This window comes from Sphaerodactylus townsendi, linkage group LG05, assembly GCF_021028975.2.
Source record: "Sphaerodactylus townsendi isolate TG3544 linkage group LG05, MPM_Stown_v2.3, whole genome shotgun sequence".
Taxonomy (NCBI): Eukaryota; Metazoa; Chordata; class Lepidosauria; order Squamata; family Sphaerodactylidae; genus Sphaerodactylus; species Sphaerodactylus townsendi.
In genome coordinates, this window is record NC_059429.1 from 35276217 (window position 1) to 35296856 (window position 20640).

The 20640-nt window shown below is 41.2% G+C and overlaps 1 protein-coding gene across 9 annotated transcripts in view; it reads right to left on the bottom strand.

The window, feature by feature from the left end:
* The window catches only part of NTNG1 (netrin G1), a 295249-nt gene that overhangs the window by 268222 nt on the left and 6387 nt on the right, over positions 1–20640 (bottom strand). For all 9 annotated transcript variants that reach the window (XM_048496743.1, XM_048496740.1, XM_048496739.1 and 6 more), the window contains exon 2: positions 18770–19474. In XM_048496743.1, coding sequence (XP_048352700.1) covers positions 18770–19015 — 246 coding nt within the window. In that variant the 5' untranslated portion in view covers positions 19016–19474. The remainder of the gene's footprint in view (positions 1–18769; positions 19475–20640) is intronic.

Genomic DNA, 20640 nt, shown 5'->3' on the forward strand with positions numbered 1-20640 from the left:
CCTCTGCACAGCATTGTTATACACATATTGAGCAAAAGGTAGCAAGTCTGCCCAATTATCCTGATGATAGTGTAGCATCACAAATATTGATCCAAAGTCTGATTCGTACGTTCTGATTGGCCGTCAGATTGCACGTGATTCAACTCCCAAGAGGGCCAGAAATGCATCCCAAAACTTAGAAACAAATTGAGGGCCCCTATCCGAAATTATTGATAGATGTACTGAATGATTAATCTTGCCAACTTGGGGGCAGAGGAAGGTATGAAATGCGCTTGTTTAGAAAACAGGTCCACCACCACCCACAAGACAGTATTGCCTTGGCTTTCCGGGAGATCTGTGATAAAGTCCATGGAAATAACCTGCCATGGTCAGTTGGGAGGAGGAATAGGCTGCAATAACCCGTGGGTTTTTCCCAGAATGTATTTGGCTTCAGCGCAAATAGGACACCCTTTGACATAAGCCTCAATGTCCTTTCACATGGTGCGCCATCAACATTGGCAGCGTAGCAGATGAAACGTTTTCAAAAATCCTAAATGCCCCGTTTGCTTAGCATCATGGTCAGTGAGAAGAACAGTTTTTCTGAGATGCGGCGGCACATACCAACAGTCCCCTTTCCGCCATGCCCCGTCCTGAAGTAACAGTGACGGGCCACCTTTACTCTCCAGAATGGGGCTTTTCCCCGCCGTGAGAAAGTCTTGTAAGAGAGAGGAAACCATATCAAGACACCTGGGACGAGCATTGGCCGGGGGTGATGAAACCATGGGCGGATCGGACTGCGTGTGAGTTTGGGACCAGGTGACTGCGAGACCCAATTGCGATAGAGAGAGTATAGTATGTGGAATGGCGCGTAAGGAGGTATCTGCCCCCGATGAAGGCAGGAGAGCACGTCCGCTAATTGATTGGTTTTCCCAGGGAAAAAATGCACTGTAAACTAGAACCGGGAAAAGAAATCAGACCATCGCAATTGCTTAGCTGACATTTTTCTGGGGATGGACAGAGCCGACAGGTTTTTATGATCCGACGAAACTTGGAAAGGACAGGCAGCCTGTTCTAACCAGTGGTGGCAAGTACTGAGAGCTTCTTTAATGGCTACAGTTTCCTTATCACCTACTGTCCAGTTGAGCTCAGGATCAGAAAATTTCTTCGAAAGATAGGCACAAGGAGACAGTTTTCCATCCGCACCCCATTGTAACAGGGCTGCCCCTAAAGTTTTGTCGGACGTGTCTACATATACTATAAAAGGTGAGGCAGGATTGGGATGGGTCAAAATAGACTCAGTCGTAAAGGCAGTCTTAAGTTGTTGAAACACCCGCTGGCAACTGTCAATCCAATTGAGGGGAGCACTGGCTTAGCTGCCTGCGGCCACTTGCCTTTCGTACATAGTAAATCAGTCAAGGGCAAGGCTATTTGGGCAAATTGCGGAATAAAATCATGATAGAAGTTAGCAAATCCAAAAAAAGATTGGAGTTCCCTGTGGGTGGTAGGGATGGGCCAATTTACTACAGCTTCCACCTTAGCAGGGTCCATTTCCAACCCCCCCACCGACACCCAGTATCCAAGAAAATCCAACTTTTCCTGATGGAAGGCACACTTGGACAGTATCACAAATAAAGAGTTGTCTGGAGCAGTGATGGAGAACCTTTTCGAGACCGAGTGCCCAAATTGCAACCCAAAGCCCACTTATTTGTCGCAAAGTGACAACACGGCAATTTAACCTGAATACTGAGGCTTTAGTTTAGAAAAAAACAGTTGGCTCCGAGGCGTGCGCTACTCGGGAGTAAGCTTGGTGGTAGTCTGTGGCTTTGCTTTGAAGCAACTGTACAACTCTTCCAACAGATGAATCACGACCCTAGGAGGGTTTACTCAGAAGCAAGCCCCATTGCCAGCAACTGAGCTTACTCCCAGGTAAAGGATCACGTTTTAGTTCGCAGGAAAATCAGTGGGGTTTAACAGTGCTTAACAGGGTTACCTACACTGCTTCCCCAAAACGTGGTCTTAGGTTTAATACTAATAATCGAGCCCAGCGGCCCAGGCCAGCCTAGATGTGGGGGGGGGGGCACGCGCGCCACTCTGCGCATGCCCACAGAGAGGGCTCTGAGTGCCACCTCTGGCACCCGTGCCATAGGTTCGCCACCACTGGTCTAGAGGCCTTTGCAAAACAGTGCGAACCAGATCTCCTCCACAGTGTGGGGATTTATCAGGACATCACCTAAATACACCACCACTCCTTTGAACAATAACTCTTGCAGAACCTTGTTGATCAAAGACATGAAAGCCCCGGGTACTCCGTGTAATCCGAAGGGCATTACAAGATATTCATACTGGCCAAACTTAGTGTTGAAGGCTGTGAGATACTCATAGCCCTCTAAAATACGCACTCTATAGTAAGCCTCTCTCAAATCCAACTTGGTGAAATCTCTGTGTGTGACTTCCCTCTGTGATACACCTCTGAAGATGCCAGCCACAGATGCAGGCAAAACGTTAGGCACAAGATCCACCAGACCACGGCCACACAGCCCGGAAAACCCACCAGAACCAGTTCAATTCAGCCGTGAAAGCCTTCGACAATACATTGAGATAAAACAGTCTGAATGAACTTGGCAAATTTATGTCTAACAGCCACAATCTCTATCTCTAAGCCAAAGCAGGCACGTTTGACCTTCCATAAATACAAAACTGGGAATCCTGAGCCTTAGGACAAAAGAGAATGGGCCATTTTCTGACAAGCAGTACATCTCCGTATGCTCTCACACAAACCTATCAGAACTGGACTGAGAATTTCACACTGTCCCATCCTCCACTGGCATTTTCAAATTTATAACAGTGTTAACAGTTCTGATAACAGTTTTGGTGCCATGTTATTTTTGTTCTGTACATAAGTTTTGAAAGCAGCTAGAGACAGGTCAGTATGTTGGCTAAAGAACGGTGTAAAAATGTTGAATAAGGTAATGAATACAAGAATGTGACAAGAGAGATTTTATCAGGAGTTATCTTGGGGCTTTTAGAAAGAAGCTCTTTTATCACAAGTTGGCAAAGACATCATAGGAAAAAGGGTCTCAAAGGTTAATTTCTATTTCTAGCATAGCTGGCACCCTGGGTTTGATTATTTTAGATCAGTAAAGATTCTGCAATATTTTAAATAGACTTACTATTCTTTCTACAAAACGCTGGAAGTACATGCAAATGTTTTTTCTTACTTTAGCTTCTGTAACCCTTGCCTTTCCCATCCTTCCCCATCGCTGCTCTCTCTGGACTGTCAAACTATGATAGCAAGCTTTGGAGCATGCTCTTTACTTGGTTTTTGTTTGTGTCATAGTGCTGTGTAATTAACAGTACTGTATAGTATTATTCTTAGTAGTAGTGTTGTTATTATTACCAATGACATATAAAGCAACTAAGGGAAGCAATAAACTCTTTGGTTAATTTTCCCCAACCCAAATCACCTGCCCCTCTCACTATAAACTTTTAATAGGTTGAGAAGATCTATTTCCCTTCCCCTCTGTTTTCCTTTTCCTCTAATGCATCACCCATTGTCACTAAGCCATTTGCAAAGAATAACTTATTCTTCTAGTATATACAATAATATTATTCTCCGGATCTAAGTATTCCCTCTAATCTGCAGAATCCCCAACCTGTGATAAATGAAAAATGTGTTGTCTACTAGGGATGAGGGAACGAGTCAGAAATTGAACTGTTGCAGAAAGTGAACTGTTGCAGCAATAGAGTTGCAAGATCCTATTCAATTCTAAGAACAACAGGGAGGTCTAATAATTTGTTTCACATGTCCATGGCCTTATATCAGCCAAGATATTTGAATATGTACCATACAATACAATTTTGCTTTAAAGAACTGTTGTTTTGCCATTAGTCCAAGTGAATAAGACAGATGAGGAACTAAATGTATACCCTAACAACTTCATGGGTGATCATCTGAACAGAAAACCAGATTTTGATCTAGATTAAGACTGAGTCATTGTTGATTTCAATAAGTAAATATTCTAAGAAACATGAACATTTAGCAAAATGACTGTCTGGCATGGTTGTTATTTGGCCTGACAAGGTATTGGCTGTTTAAGGCAGCAGGGAACATATAGTCCAGAGTTATAGAAAGGCCATGTCTAGGTCTGCCACTGTCTATCCCATGGCAGTAATGGCAGCAAAGAGATCTTTGCCAGAAATGCATCTGCATTGACAACATTATTGGAGTTTTGTAAGCAATGAAACATCTTTTTGCAATGTTACTCTCCTTCGTAACTATGTTACACTGGTTCATTCTTAAATTAAAGATATTAGAATAAGGTGTCAAACTCTGGGCCCTTGGGATGTGTGGCTTGGAGGGGGGAGGGGGGAGATTGCCTCAGCAGGAAAGCTCACAGCAGGCTTGTTAGGCCAGATCAGCACTGGTGGAGGTTGGCGGCACTGGGCATGGGTGGCTGTCTCAGCCCAGCCAGCCCAGATTGGCATGGTTGGAAGGGAATGTGGCTCACCAAGTTTTGTTATGGGGGGGGGGTGCCTGGCCTGGCAAGTCCACAGCAGGTTTGCCAAGCCTAATCAGAACTTGGTGAACCCAGATCAGCATTGGAGAGGGGGGAGAACTGCCTGCAGACTTGTCAACCTGGATCTGTATGGGGGGGGGGGGATGGCTGCCACAGCTGGTCAGGTGGCAGAAGACTCACCAGGTCAGATCAGGAGTGCGAGGGTGCCTTAACTGGTGAGCCCACAGAGGGGTTACCAGACTTGGCTGGGAGTAAGGGGACTGAAGATAAGACCCTGTGTTAGGTCTTATCTTTAAAGTGGTACATGCCCTGATTTGTGACACCCAAGGCACCACTTTCTGAGTTCTAGCCTAGACAGTTGACTGGAGATGCTATTTCTAGCACTGGTTAGCTTGTTCTCAACATCTAACACAACCTTTTCAATTATGGTCCTATGCTTATACAATGCCTAACCACAGGCTACCTCAGAGTTCTTGGCCTATTTCAGAGTACCACAACTGAGACAAACATACTGGATTTTAGCCATGTGTGGTGTAGTGGTTAAGGTGTCAGACTAGGACCTAGGAAACCCAGGTTCAAATTCTCACTAGTGCCACAGATGTTTGCTGGGTGACTCTCAGCCTGGCTAGTATTTGGACGGAATACCTCCAAGGAATACCAGGGTCACGACACAGAGGCAGGCAATTGAAAATCACCTCCAAGTGTCTCTTGCCTTGAAACTCTACAGGGTCCCCTTAGGACTAGGTCAACTGAGACTTGACGGCAACCCCCGTCTTCAGCAACCCTCCCAATAATGGTTGGTTTGTTCTGTCTGCTGGATATCATGACCTACTGCATGTTATCATCATGTGTTAATTATTGTATAAAACGGCATTCATGATTATTCCATGCTGTGAGAATGTGATAATTGGACTAGAGCCCATATAAGAAGAAATAATGCAATAATATGGGCTTCCTCTTCTTCCTCAGTCTGAACAGGGTCAGAAATGTCTCTGGAAAAGAACTGTCTGGGTATATCTCATAGCCCTGCTTTAAAAAACAAAACAAAAAACTAGACATTATATAAAGTTCTTAGGAGGTCCAGAAAGCCTAAATTTCTGAACAAAAGCAAGGTCAGCCATTAATAGCAGACTACTTGAGAAGAAAGCTTTTGCAAGAGTAGACTAAGCTGTCAATCTAAGAAAGAGTAACTATCAAACCTCAACATTTTTGAAGAGTAATAAAAATGTCAGTATGAGTGAGTGATCTGTTTCAGGTCCTTGGTTTCCAACTGGGACTCCAAAGGATATTTGTATTTAATCTTTCCTACAAGATTGATAGGAGGAAGCATACAATATTTTCACACATACCCCAACTTCAAATAATACTTCACTGTTTCCGTACATCAGATATAAAGCAAAATTAGATTGTGTTCTGATTTGGAGGGTCTGTGACAAGTAAAATAGTCCAATGACCAAAGTTTGTGCCTTTTTATAGTAATATGTCCATTCAGGGTGGCGGAAGAAGAAGAAGAGTTGGATTTATATCCCCCTTTTTCTCTTGTAAGGAGACTCAAAGGGGCTTACAAACTCCTTCCCCCCTCACAACAAACACCCTGTGAGGTGGATGGGGCTGAGAGAGCTCCAAAGAACTGTGACTAGCCCAAGGTCACCCAGCTGGCACGTGTTGGAGTACACAAGCTAATCTAGTTCACCAGATAAGCCTCCACAGCTCAAGTGGCAGAGTGGGGAATCAAACCCGGTTCTCCAAATTAGAGCACCATCTGCGAGGTGAAAAAGTCAGATAATTGTTGAGGACAAAGAGGCTGGGGAAATATTTTCTAAAATGTGCTCAGAGGTTTGGCTTCTTAGGAATTAGTATCTATCCTCTCTTTGTTACCTAAAGAGACTTCCTGTGGTTCCTGAATAAAAAGGCTATTGGACTTTCTTAACATCTTGCAGCTGGGAGCTTTCTTGTGTTGTTTTATTCTGCTTGGAGGAGGAAACTCCTACAGAGGAGATTGGTTCTTTGGAAGCCTGGGAGAAAGCTGGCTGGATAAGTCATCAAGTCGTTCATCACCTGGCATGTAAAGCTACTGAGGGGCCAGAATGACAGCACAGGCTCATACTGACCCTCACTGCTGAGCTTCCATAACAGCGATATTAAACTTGGAATTTAGTTGTTTTTGTTTTGGTTAAATGATATTCTGAGAATGCTACATTTTTTATTTTTGTGCATAAGTGACATTATCTCCTTTTGTGGTACTGTGTTTCCCCGAAAATAAGACAGTGTCTTATATTAATTTTTGCTCCCCAAGATGTGCTATGTCTTATTTTCAGGGGATGTCTTATTTTTCCTCTCCACAGCTGCATGCTCTGGTGTTCTGTTCAACGGGCAAACTTCCAAAGAAAAACTTTGCTATGTCTTACTTTTGGGGGATGCTTTATATTTAGCACTTCAGCAAAACCTCTACTATGTCTTATTCTCAGGGCATTTCTTATGTTCAGGGAAACAGGGTAGTGTAAGGAGTATGGATGCCAAGGATTCCAAAAGATCTAACTGCTTATTTTAGTTGATTTAATAAGGTTTGGATTTATTAGAACACACAAAATCTACTCCTTGCCAGCTTTGAAAAGAAGACTTCCAACTGATACTGGTCCGTTCCGCACTGCCTAAATAAGACATCCTGTGGAGGCTAAAAAAGGCATCCTTGGAAGACACTGTGCACTGCTTTCTTTCCAAGACATCCTCAGGACTCTTTATTTTAGCTCAAGGCATCTTTTTTGAAGAACACTTCAAAGTACACCTTTTCACTCTAGGTCTCCTGCCTGCCTGTGCGGAATGCAGAGCTCAGGAGGCATCTTATGTTTCCCACCTGACTGTTTTGCTCTCTGGTCAGTTTCACTGTCAGCTTGCACCTGACATTTTGGGTGCAGCTGGAACCCAACGTTTTTCATTGTGAGTCCTCTGAGCAGCTGTCTCTTTCTAAGATGCCCCCCGGACATCTTATATTGGGTGTGCGGAATGAAAAGAGGCAGTTGCCTCTTTTTAAGATGTCCCCCAGATGTCTTTTTTGTGCTGTGCAGAATGGTCCAATGTTGCAGATCTGTGAAGTACTGCAATATTGCATGTGGAAGTCAGTGTCAGTAAAACACCATTGTATTTAGGGAAACAGAGGAAATAAATTTTTGGTAAGGATGGTTTCATTCATACACAGAATTTGTCCCCAAGACAAAATCTGAACATTTACAGTTGCTGACAAGGATTTTTGAAACAGAGAGGAAGATATATCTATTAGAGCTCGGTCTGTCTGTCTGTCTGTCTGTCTGTCTGTCTGTCTATATAAAAAGAGGAACTGGATACAGTAGTTAAGAAACATCGGCGGTAATTTCCTCACACGAGATCTTTTCCACAGGGCATTTCTTCTAATTTTCCTTCCCAACTGCTTTTGACCTTCTCTCTGCTGACTTTTTGTTGTAAGCACCTTTGGGATAGGGAGCAACCTATCCCACCTTTGGTTTACAGAACTCTGTAAAACACTCTGTACAACAGTGGGGGTGCATTATTAATGATAAAACAGTAGTATTAATAGATGTACATTCACTGCGAAGCAATGATTCAGATCTGTAGTGCATTGCTAAGAGAGGTGGCGAAGCTTTCGAATGGGAACATTTCAATTTACAGCAGACAACATGATACAGGAATGTTTTGGATTTATATTCCTTCCAAAAAAATTAAATTCACTTTTGCTGGTAAGTGTCCTGAACATGAAATATCAGTGTGCAAGAGGTGAAAATATATCCTGATATAAAGGGGCAAATTTCATACATCTTTGATTCTAATGTGTTACAAGAATGGCAATCTGTATTTTTCCCTATGGCTGGGCAGATGATAGTTTTGAAAGGATGAGTCACTTTTTGTTGGTAGCTTGCTATTTAGATTTTTTTTCCTTCTCTCTGATTTTCCCCTCTCTCCCATCTTTTGTAAATGTCAGCCATGAGCAGCTTAATTGCTAATTTTCTTTAGAAAAGATTCCTAGAATTGGGCATTGAAATTAAAAACACACACCCCACACTGCTTAATTCAGATGGTGGCTTTCAACAGTTTTACAGATAAAAAATTCAGAAGTCCCAAATAAAGGAAAGCACTACACTTACTAGTGTGCAAATGCTCTTCTGATCATAAAATCCCTTTTAATGGCTTTTTAACTAGCTAGTTATAAAAAGGCTTTCCTTCTGCCTCTTGGCATAAGGCAGTGAACATGCAATTAAAATTTACTTTTGCTATTTTTTCTGTTAAAAATTAAAAATCAGTATATGCAAAGGTTTCTATAGAAATACTCAAGACAAAGATATAGCTTGGCAGGGAGTAGTGGGTGGTACGAGGGAAGGAAAGCACCATGAGCAAAATACTGATGCTGCTACAAATACTAAATCCAGTTTTTCCCATTTGGTATCTGCAAATATTTGTGACTTTCTACTCTTACAGAAAAAGTACATAGTGCAGTTTTGATCGCATGGCCCTAACATGCAATGCCAGCATATGGAAAGTATATTCTTTAGAAAAGATTCCTGGAATTGTGCATAGAAATTGATTAAAAAAACCATACTGCTTTTTTTCAGATGATGACTTTTAACAGTTTTACAGATAAAAATCTCAGAGGTCCCAAATACACAGAATGCAAGAGCCAGACAATGATAGGTATCTACAGCCACAATATTGTCACAGAATAATGGGATAGTATTTGCGTATCTCTAACTACAACAACTACTATTAACATTCAGCACCAGCAGCACACTCAGGATAACAGTCTCTATCCAACCCAAACAAAAGTATTTGGTTGTTTAGTGAACCATTTGGAAATCAATGTGCAGATACTAACACTAAACATGCTCTGGAAAATGAGCTTATGGTGCATCAATGGTCCTGGAACAAGAGAACTCTTGGACACTGCAGTCAACTTCCCAACTGGACTATCTGCCTTACCACTCCATCCAAAGGAGGGAGTAAAGCCATTGGTGGAGGTGGTAGAGGCCGGATGCAGCAGCGCTCACCACACAGTGCTTCTGTACCCCCACTGCCTATACTAGTGTTGTGAGGGTGTTATTCAGCTTCCACCCTCACTTCGCCACCAGAAACCGTGGTGCCTGTCTCCTGGACTCATGCCACCTTTTCAGTGGTGCAAGCCCATGGGAGCCCTATGGAAAGCTTTGCGACGGCAGGGACTTTTGTTTGCCTTTTTGGCTCTCCATGCCACTGGAAAGCCCTCTTGGGAATGGTGGGGTGGCATGGCTGCCATATCACACCCGGGAACTCAGCTGTTTGGATGGGGTTGCCCAAAAAACAGCTATGAGTGAATCTGATGGATATGATTTCCTTATGAATGTTCAATACGCCCTTACTCACAGTGGGCTAGAGCCAGATAAAGATAGGTATCTACATATACCAAAGCACAGTGTAAGCTGTTTGGGGGAGGGGGGAGAAGAAAGCTGGAAAGCAAAGGGATTTTTGCATGCTCTTCCTCCTCACATCTACCCCTCTGACCAGAACTTGCACTCATATAGTTCGCCTCTGCTCCTCATGCCTGATCACAGGCAGGAAGAGATGAATCCTTTTCATTTCTATCATTCTTCCTTGATACCCAGCCACGTCAATCTTGGGTTCTCATCTTCTGTATGTGTTGTGTGTGTGTGTGTGTGTGTGCATGTGTGTGTGTAATCTTCACCATGTATTTGTTTGCTGTTGTCCTTTTAAAAAAATGTAGTTTATCCCAATCTAGTTTAGTCATGTTTAAAAATGAAGCATTTTACGCAGAACTACCTGTGGATGGAGATGAAAACACAGCACGGACAGATAGCATTGAAAGTGCATTCAGACATGTGGATACATACTTCATTCAACCTCACAGTGTCAATATATATGCAGTTCACTTTACTCTGGATCAAAATAAGTAACTGGAGAGGTCCAGAGCCAAAGGCAGTGACTCTACTTACTGGGTATTCTCCTCCCCGCCTTTCTGCTACCACACAAATTCCAGTAACAGCTACTTATTTGCTCAGATGCCTACAGTAGAACAAGTGCTTCAGCTTTTCCCCACAGACTGATTGAGCAAACGAGTAGGAGATTAATAACCAAAATTGCAAGAAACTATTCACTTCATAGGGCATACATGTTATTAAAATTCATTCAGCGGCTAGTCTCTTTAATTACATTCACACTGTCAGGACTTAAATCTCAGGACAGTGTCACTGCCAAGTGACTGCTCCCATGTGGATCTATTAAATTCTAGAAACAAAAAGTACTAAAAATATAACATTAAACATGATGTGTTTATGTATGTTTTTGCTTCAGGATGCTACTGAACGTTTTGTTCTTAAAAGACTAACATTTTTATATCCCAAGACTTTTTGTGCGTGTCATTCCATTAAACAAAGCATCCAGGATTACAGCCAATCTTTCAAAGTAAAATACCATGTGAAGATTGGGAGCTTATTTTGTCCCTCTAACTGAACTGTCTAGTTGCTAACTTGATTTATTTGTAAGATATAAGGGCTTTCCAGCCCTTCAGGAATTTTAGCCCTAGATTATATGGCATGATGCAAGATGAATTAGTGTGATCAAAGGAGGCAAATGTTTCTACCCTTTGCTCATTCCACTAGAAGACAACAGAAGCATGAACCTTTATTTCAGCTAAAGGTTATACAAGCGCAGAAGCTGGCTTCTGCCATATGTCACTAACTGCATGTGGAACTTCAAACACAAACAGGTGCTGTGTATGGTTCTTCTCTAACCTTTCTGCTGGACTTGCATGCACGGAGCTCAATTATTTATTTTAAAAATAATTATCTATGTCCCATTGATTCTCAAAGGACTCAATAAGATAAATGAGCAGCAACAGATATGGCCTCAGAAGGAATTCCTAATACAATGTATCGTTCCTAATCATTATGTAATGATACAACACCAATTCCGTTGCAAAAGCCACCAGTAAAAAAGTATTATTTGTGTTAAGTTTAAACCCATTTAAAGTATGCTAATGACTAAGATAATAGTTTGGATCAAGAGTAGCCTGCATTCTCATAAACTCTGGTCTCCACACTCAATTCCAGCATCCATATTTATCCAATTCCCTCGTGAATGATTGCTCTAGGTGGGCACCACTTAGAGCATATGGTATGGGATCATTGATAGGGAAGCACTAAAGAAAAAAAAAAGAATGGCTGTGATGGATCAGACCAATAGTCCATTTAGATCAGCATTGTTTTACACAGTGGCCAATCAGATGTCCCTGAAAGGTCCAAAAGAAGGGTATGGGGGCCCAAGCTTCCTCTTGTAGTTGAACTACAGCACTGGTATTTTAAAAGCAAGAAAGACACTTTATGAAAGATTCCTTCAAAAGACAGAATGCTAATGGTTCTTTGCTTGTCTAGCATGCCTTTGCCATAATAATAGACTAAAATTCATATGAAAGTCACAGGAAAATTAAGGCTGCAATCCAAAGGGGAAGCGGCAGGAAGGCTGCACCCGCACGGGTGCCAGGGCCATGTAAAGTGGCACAGATGCTGGCACAAAAGGGACTTACCCTGGTGACAGAGAGCCACATGGCTCTGCAGCACAGGAACCAAGAAGTTTTGTTCCAAGATGTCATTCCTGAACTGCATGAAGCTGTGGAGTGGCATATTTCAGGGGGATTCCCAGGACTTTAGTCAACCTCCAAAGGACTTTCAGCCCAGATTTGCCACCCTTCAGTGATATAGACTTCCACCACTAAAAAGTGTGATGTAAGACTTGTGCACCTAGGGTGTAAGACTTGTGCACTTTCTCAAGGGATATTGATCATAGATCATATACCATGGACCAATATTTTTTACCCTTTTAGTTTCAGCAGAATGTGAGGCCTACACAATCTGTACTTAAACACACAACAGCATTTTAAAAACTGCTGCTATATTGGGCTTGCCACACTATCTGACCTACAGACTGAATACCACTGCCACAGACAGTATATATATTTACTTATGGCTGACCAAAATGGAATGAAAGATGATGCTAACTGGACATGTATGCGTACCATGCACATTCAATCACATGCACAGCAAGAGGAATATCGGACCTCTATTGGCCCAACCCCCCCAAAATATGTGTTTCTCTCATTAAGGTCTACACTGCATCTCCAAATATTCAAGTTTTCTCTATGCTTCGCAAACACATAAAACTGAAAAAATCACAAGCATAAAAAATGCAACTTCAATGAAAACCAAACTACAGCCTAACACAGGGCTTGTGTGACTATAATGCATACAAACGTGAGAAGTTTTTATCAAAACAGAAAAAGAAAGAAAAACTTATACTTTTAAAAGATTTCATATAAAGGTAATGGAAAGCATATAGCCTGAATTGGTTGTTTTTCCCCTCATGATGAATTACCAGCCTGCAACCTTCCCAAGTAGATTTGTGCTTGATATTACAGCAGCAGTGCTGTATTGATTTGTTGTCCTTCAGTATCCATGCATACATTATTAGGGCAACCCAACCTACCCCATTTTAATTTCACATTTTGCTTTCTAAACTAGTCTGACGAATAGAATCCTTTGGTTTAATTATGTCAGTAAACGTAATCGTGGCACTGCTAACAACCCCAGAGAGTCCTTTATTTTCTTAAATTTTTAGTAATGTAATGAAAGGCCTGACACATTAATGAATCCAAAAATCTCTAAGGGAAACAGTTAAGGTCGAACACATAACGTTGTGCCAAAATTACACGCACAGAAGATTTTTAATAATATTTGTTTCTTAATGTGGTTTTGATTGGGTAGAAAATCCACAGCAGCACTCAAAGGCTCGCTTTTCCGCCACCATCAGCACTTGCGCTCCATAAATGGTACAAACGTGCATGACTTCGTCAGTCTGTAGGCTCCTCAAAGCTTTTGTATAACCTCTCCAGGAAAAAAAAATTAGCTGCCGGTTGCAGATAATTCCAGGATAATGTTACCAATTTTAAGCCACTCAAATGTTGCACTGGGCTGTGACAGCCAAGGCTGCCAAAGCACTAAGAGCAAATCTCTGCTATTGATTGTCACTATTCTGGTCCTCAAGACCTGCACTCTAGGCTGCAAGTTGCAAACGGCTCCTTGCAAGCTGCACTGCAATTCTTTCTGCTTTCCCCCATGCTACCAGCCACCTAGGGATTTTTAAATAGTTTACCATCCTCACTTCAGACAATGAGCCACCCAAACGGCTATGTAGATCTGGTTAATCACACTGACAGATCCTTTCAAACTGTAGGTACAGTAACACAAATGACACGCAAGATACAGCTCCCAAGAAGGGATGGTTGTGACATCTGCCTATCTTCCCCAATTCACTTTCGGTTGTAGTTCGTATTTTTTGTTCTGTTTTCATGCTACTATTTAACCAATACATATTTGAACATGCTTGCTTTGAATACCAGAACAGAGAGGAATCCCAGTGACATCAGTAAGTACAACCTTTCGACGGGAGGTTTTAAGCCACATGCATACGTGCTCTGGCATCCTGATATCTTGAAAAAATCTTTTCTGTGTTGGCTTGCCACCAGGTTATGTTCTGCATGCTGATTTTTTCTGTTTATCTCTTTTTAAAAGAGAGATTATTTTTAAAGAGATAAATTGGCGGGAGGGGAATCCTTTAGAAAATTATCCATCTGCCAATTTTAAAATGAATTTCAGAAATCCCTCTTGTGAAATCAGTTTGTAAAAGGTAAAGGAATGAAATAGGGGGAAATCACACTTCTGAACTCTCCCAAAACCGAGAGGGCAAACTGAGCAACTGTACACCAGTTCAGCCTATTGATGTCAGAAGCTTTACAGGCATAATTGTAATATCATAGAGACAATTATATCATAAAGCAAAAAATAATTAAACATTATTGTGTGGGATGCAGCTCCTTTTGTTGCATTAGATTTTGCAGAGTATCTGTCTGACTGAGATATACGGGAGTGGTCAAAGACACAGCTGAAAATTTTCCTGTGCTTACAAACGAGGTTAGAACTTAGCAATGTAGCCTTTCCACCTCTTCCCTGTTACCAGACCCATTCAACATGAGAATGCACCTTTTGGCCACCTTGAATTGCAAAGATTAATGCAGATATTGTCTATAAGTGGCTATGCATACTTTTCCTGCATTGATGAGGTATGAATTTTTATACCTAATCATTTATTGTTTTATTTCAATTCTTTTCAGTTTTCTAAAAATGGATAGCAGTTCCTATTAGATCAAGTCATGGGGCCTTGCTGACATTCCACTATGTATTCCACAGTTTTCTCAGGCGCGGTATAGATGTGCAGCAGAAGGAGACTGGGGTATTCTAAGATGGCGGAATGGGCAGTATCACTTCAGATTGCAGGGTGGAGAGTCATATTTTTAATGTCACCCCCATGTAAACTCCACACAAATTACAAAAAACAGTTCATTAGAACAAGCGTTTCTTTTCATTCAGTTCTAGTTTCTCACTTAAACATAATATTTGCGGGGGCCCCTTTGAAAAATGTAATCTCACATATGCAGTCTTAAGTGGTACAGTCCATTCTATCACCACAGAATACTGCCAAAGCATTACCACCCGTTTCACAGCATGCATAGGCCTGGTCTCATTATTCTCCATTAGGGAACTCTGTAAACAACAGTGAAGCCGAGGATGGAAACTGCAGAGGCACTGCACACTTTGTCCAAGAAACCTCGGGGTATTTAGTCTGGCAGACATGCAGCAGATAGTTTGATAGTTTGATGCATGATAGTTTGATGCATGATAGTTTGATGCATGATGTGCAAAACACCAATCCCCTTCTTCCACCTAGACATTCTCTTACTCTGCTGGAAAAGTCAAAATCATCACTGCATGGAGCAAGGGTGGAAAACAGAGAGAGAGAGAGAGAGAGAGAGAGAGAGAGAGAGAGAGAGAGAGAGAGAGAGAGAGAGAGAGAATCAAATCTGAGGCTGTTGTGCTGAATAAGGTCTCCTGTCTGATTAATTCTTCTATATAGCATGTCCTACCTTTTTTTGAGCAACATTTTATATTCTCCACTTCGATTGTTTTTAGAAGAAAATTAATTAACAATTTCAATAGGCTAACAAACAAGCCTAGGAAAGCTACTAGCCCACACCAATGGTTGTTAGCCCATCTGTTCACATATCCCTATTCTGCTTATGTGTGACCTAAAAGAACCCACATGCCCTAAAGTTTCCATGATTGTTCATCTGGAAGCAACTCCAACTCACCAAAAGTTGGAAAATAACCTACACACATTTGTTCTGCTTGAGCAATCCTTCCGTTCAAAGCTAATCTGCACTCTTTCATGAATGCATTCCTCAGATGTCATTATACGTATGGATATTTTAAAAACCCACATAGCCACAAGACATGCAGACCACTTATTCTTTTATCCAGTGTGTCAACTTTTGAATAGGCTACAGTGAGAATAAACCAGTTACAGATTTCAGTATATTTCCTTGAACGTTCTACTACATTTGCATGACTAGATTACAGGCTGTACACAATACGTTTCTGTTCTTTAAAGCCTGCAGCATTACACAAAAAGAGTTAGAAAATAATGTAGCCTGTCAAGGCTCCAGTTATCAAGCTGAAAAAAATTCTACAGTGCATGAGTCATGTGTCTAATTTATGAACCGAAAATTTAGAACCATCTTGCAAAACCTTCCACATTTTGGGTATTTCCTTTATTAAAGTATAGCAGTTGGAATCCAAATCTTCCTGATTTTAGATAAGGTACTGGTACACAGCAACTACTGACAATATGCAACTCCCAAACATTTCACAACAGAGGACTCTTTGCAACATTCACTTGATATTTCAGAATTACAAGCCGTGATCTGAGGAGAGCAGAATTACAAGCCGTGATCTGAGGAGAGCAAGGACACAACGAGATGTGATGGCATTCTGGGCTCATAACTGAAAATGTCACTGCCATTTTAGAGCCTATTGAGGCTGATTTAAAAATGCAATGAGGGTCTGATGGACCTGCAGAGCAGTGGGACTAGACACTTGTCCCCTTCCATGTCTTTTCAAATGCTGAAACAGCCATATTCCCTACTGCAGCTGTTTTACCACTTGAAAAGGACTTGTAAACTCCTGGGAACACTGCTGTGCTATGGGAGGGCTTGCATGGCATTTTAAAATTGGCCCCAGTAGGTCCTAAAAAGGCAGTAGCAGCCCTGGGTCAGACACAGGGATGCTGTCACATCTGCTGTGCCTTATGTTACAGATATGCAATACTCCACATGGATATATAAAATCAGGACACTAGTCTATCAGGATGGTCTACCCTGGATGGCAGCAGTTCACCAGGATGTCAGGTAGAGTTCTTTCACACCTCCTACCTGATGCTTAGAACTGGAAATACCAGAGAAAGATCCAGGGACTGTTAACATTGATTAGATGCCTAGATCAGAAAGTTGAACATAAAGATTCTTTGCTTAGCTTAGTAGCTGAACTGGTGTCTGACTGCAACTTTCTCCTGCCAACCACTTCCTATGCAAGTTTTGAAAATAACATGTTTCTCTGTTCTATGTAGTACTCAGAAAACCCACAAGTTCCTTGTTCTATAACTTTTTTGGAAACCCCCAGCCCCTCAATGGATTCTATAAGTTGCTATGCTAAGAAATAATAAGCAGAATGAGTCTGTTGGTGCTGACTGGCTTCTGTGTTTACGAGGCTGATTGCCAGATTGGGTGGAGAACAGGCAGGGTGAAGCATGATGGGATGAAAAGCAAACTGCGCCAAACTATAATCACTATAAAAGTTTATGCATGCCTTTGTTCTGGGTCCTTGAACTCCAGACACCCAGGTAGCTGCCTGCTTGCTGCTATCAGGGCTCAATAAAATAGCTTCCTGATCAAGAAATGGTCGTCCAGTTTGCTGTCTGATTTTGTTCTTTGTGACGGCACCTAGGACAGAGGTGTCAGGACTTCTATATGGAAAGCAGATGTTCTACCACTGAGCCACAGTACCACCACCACAGGCACTATATGCACAACCTACTAAGGTCTTCTGTGCAATTGGAATTAGCAAGAGCTATACACAGAACAGCTATACACAGAAGTATAGCAAGAGCTATGCACAGCTTCTGTTCAGTTCAATGGAGTTTCACAGGATGGATTTAACTAGAACAGTTCTATCATTTGCACTAGCAGCAAATATATTCAAGGAAAGCTAGTGTACAAATCTAACAGTTGTGAATAATCAGGTAACTTGAACAACATGAATTCAGTCTTTGATGCTACTTCCACATATGTTGTCTTTTTGCCTTAGTATTTTCTGAAATTCAATGGATTAATCCAAAAGTGTGCAATGCCAACATCACAACATCAAGGTAAACACACCTTGAGCCCACTGCTCACAGCTGATTTGCATAGTCTGGATGTTGCTATTGATACATGACATTTGAATATATACAGCAGATGCTATACCAAATCTGGAGAGGATGATGCAGTGTTACTCCATCAAATTTGAAAGCCTTTGGCCTCGGCCCCACAAAAATTCTGAAAAGGAGTACAGAAATAGTGAATTTTGACCAATGAAACCAATATTGGTCTTTCCTTCCCCTTTCATTCTCATTCCTGATCATCCCAGCATTTTTGTTCACCACCAGTTTACATGCCTGAAATGTCACTCTTTTCATCCTAAAACAAGTACTCATACCATTTGTGAAGAAACCTCCTTGAGTTCAGTTTCAGATGGAAATCACAATTGACAAAAGCATACCTTAACAGTCTCCAGAATAAAGAGAAGCACCATAAATGTCGGCTGGAGAGCCAAACCTGTTGGTTTACTTTCCCAAGCACCCACAGACTTGCAGAAGCTAATGTTTTCACAGGAGAACTTATCTGACAGAGTAAATAGCAAGTTTTGTGTACCACCTTATAATGTGGTCAACACCTAAATACCCTTAGGATCATATCCTCCAACCTTATTTTAATTCTTTTTTAAAAAGCTGAATCTAGGCTTACATTGCCTCACAATACTACATTTTTTGGAAAGAACCACTGTTTCATTTCTAAGAAATGTGTCACCATTGATTTCAACGAGACCTAAAGAAGAACTTATTGAATGGCTACTTATGTCTGCTCTCCAGTTTCAATGCTTATTTGCCAAAAGCCTTTCAGACCCACAGTGAATGTTGTTGAGCTTTCCCCTTGGCATTGGCCATGACCTTGGCCTCAAATCTGAAGTTAAAGACTCTAATTTTTACCTTGCTTAGAGAAATTATGAGGCAGCATTCATTTTTTTTGGTCTTACCATTCCACAGACGTTCTCAGGTGGATTTCCACATGTTATATCAGGAGGCTCCAAATTTACTTTCACATATCTCATCATATCTATGGCTTCTGGCTGACAGGCCGTATAATCCCAAAATTTTCCATCTTCTGTGTAAATCTGGGTCTTACAAACATCATAATGTCCCCATACTGAAGGATAGTGCTGCATGACTGAAGACACAGTAACCCAAAGGGCATGAAGTGACAAGAATCTTGACAAATACATCTCTAAATCCTTCACAATGTGCCTCAATAGCTGTAACCAGTAGAAACCTAAATGCAGTCAGTACTGTGCATATATGTACACAGGGGACTGAAGTTATTATGACACGTGTTCCAAACCAGACAGGAAGTTAGTTTGCAGTGGTTTCTTTATACAGGTGGAAACTTTGGTGGATGCCTAGCATATCTGAAGAGATGTTGCTTGGAGAAACCGTGAAGCAAGTTCCTTTCCTTAAAATGTATCTATCAGGGTTTTTTTAAAATCGTGCATGTAAATAATGTCCAGAAGCAGATGACAATTCAGCAATGTTGCCAGTCCTCAGCTCTGCTGCCGATAACCCTGAGTGATCCACCTTCTTCTTGACTCATGAAGAACAGCCAGCAAAACGATGGAGCAAAACGATGAGTGTCTACAGCACCGTCTGTCTGCTATCAATCACTCTTTTCTTCTGGCACCAGCATCCTTTTAGAAACAATAAAAGTAAGAGTTATTGCCCAAGGATCAATGCATTAGAAAAATATATGATATGTTGACATTTCAAGAGGCTTGATGCAATATGAGGCAAACTGGAATAATCTGGATAACCTTTACTGGAGGTGTTTTGCTGGAGTGAACAAAGTACCAGAATCACTCATTGCCAAAACTATTTTGACATGAGGGATTTAACTCCTTTCTAACTAAGACAGATATATAATCTTTTCTGCAAGTTCTCTCCCCCCCTCCCCCCATTTTATTCACTTCAAAAATGATTATTTCCATCTTGGCGAAACATGAATGCAAGCAATAGAACTTAAACAGTTATCATATTTCATAACTTGATGGGGGATAGAAACCCCAGCCCACCAGTGGCAGTAGATCTTTTATTACAGTGACAACAACTTGTATGCTTTTCATCTCCTGGAAAAAGGGCCTCGGAGAGCTCAAAATGTCGACTACACATTTCAGCTTTTGTTAGCTTAATAAGAGAGATATTATAAGCACACTTCTGTCTCCTTGTTTTTTTTTCCTCATTAGGATTGGAAGAGCTCTGCTTCTTTTGTTTAATTGTGTTTAATGACAAAGATAACAGCTGGCTCATTTGCAGCTTATAATTATAATTTCCCCCTTTAAATAGGCCTTCAATATTTTCTTTAAAATTATTATTATTATTATTTTAGTGTTCTTTTATGTGTCAATTTCCATTGCAGAAACCATCCTCTCAAAACCCTGTATATCATGACATAAAACCTACATCTAAAAGTATTTCAAATTCCTCAGTGAACGCTGGCCAACTTTACAAAGCATCCTTGCTGAAGCTGACCAAATGGTATTCAACAGACCAATTCTGGGTACCCAAAGGAAATATTTTGCTCACTGGTTCCCTGCAAGACTGCAGTCTAATTACGGTAAAAGACTTTGCCCCATTTTTATTCATAAAGAAAATGTGTTTTTTCCCCAGATGGTAAGAAAGGGAGACATTCTACACATTAGGACTGTATCTCCTTGGATTTTGTAGGCAACAAGCAGATGTCTATATTTCCGTATAATGCTGTCCTGGGCTCCTTAAGCAATATATTCTTAAGAGTAAATAGCAACTGTGTAGTCTGACAATTGTTGAAAATTAATTTTAAGAGGCAAAGAACACTTCT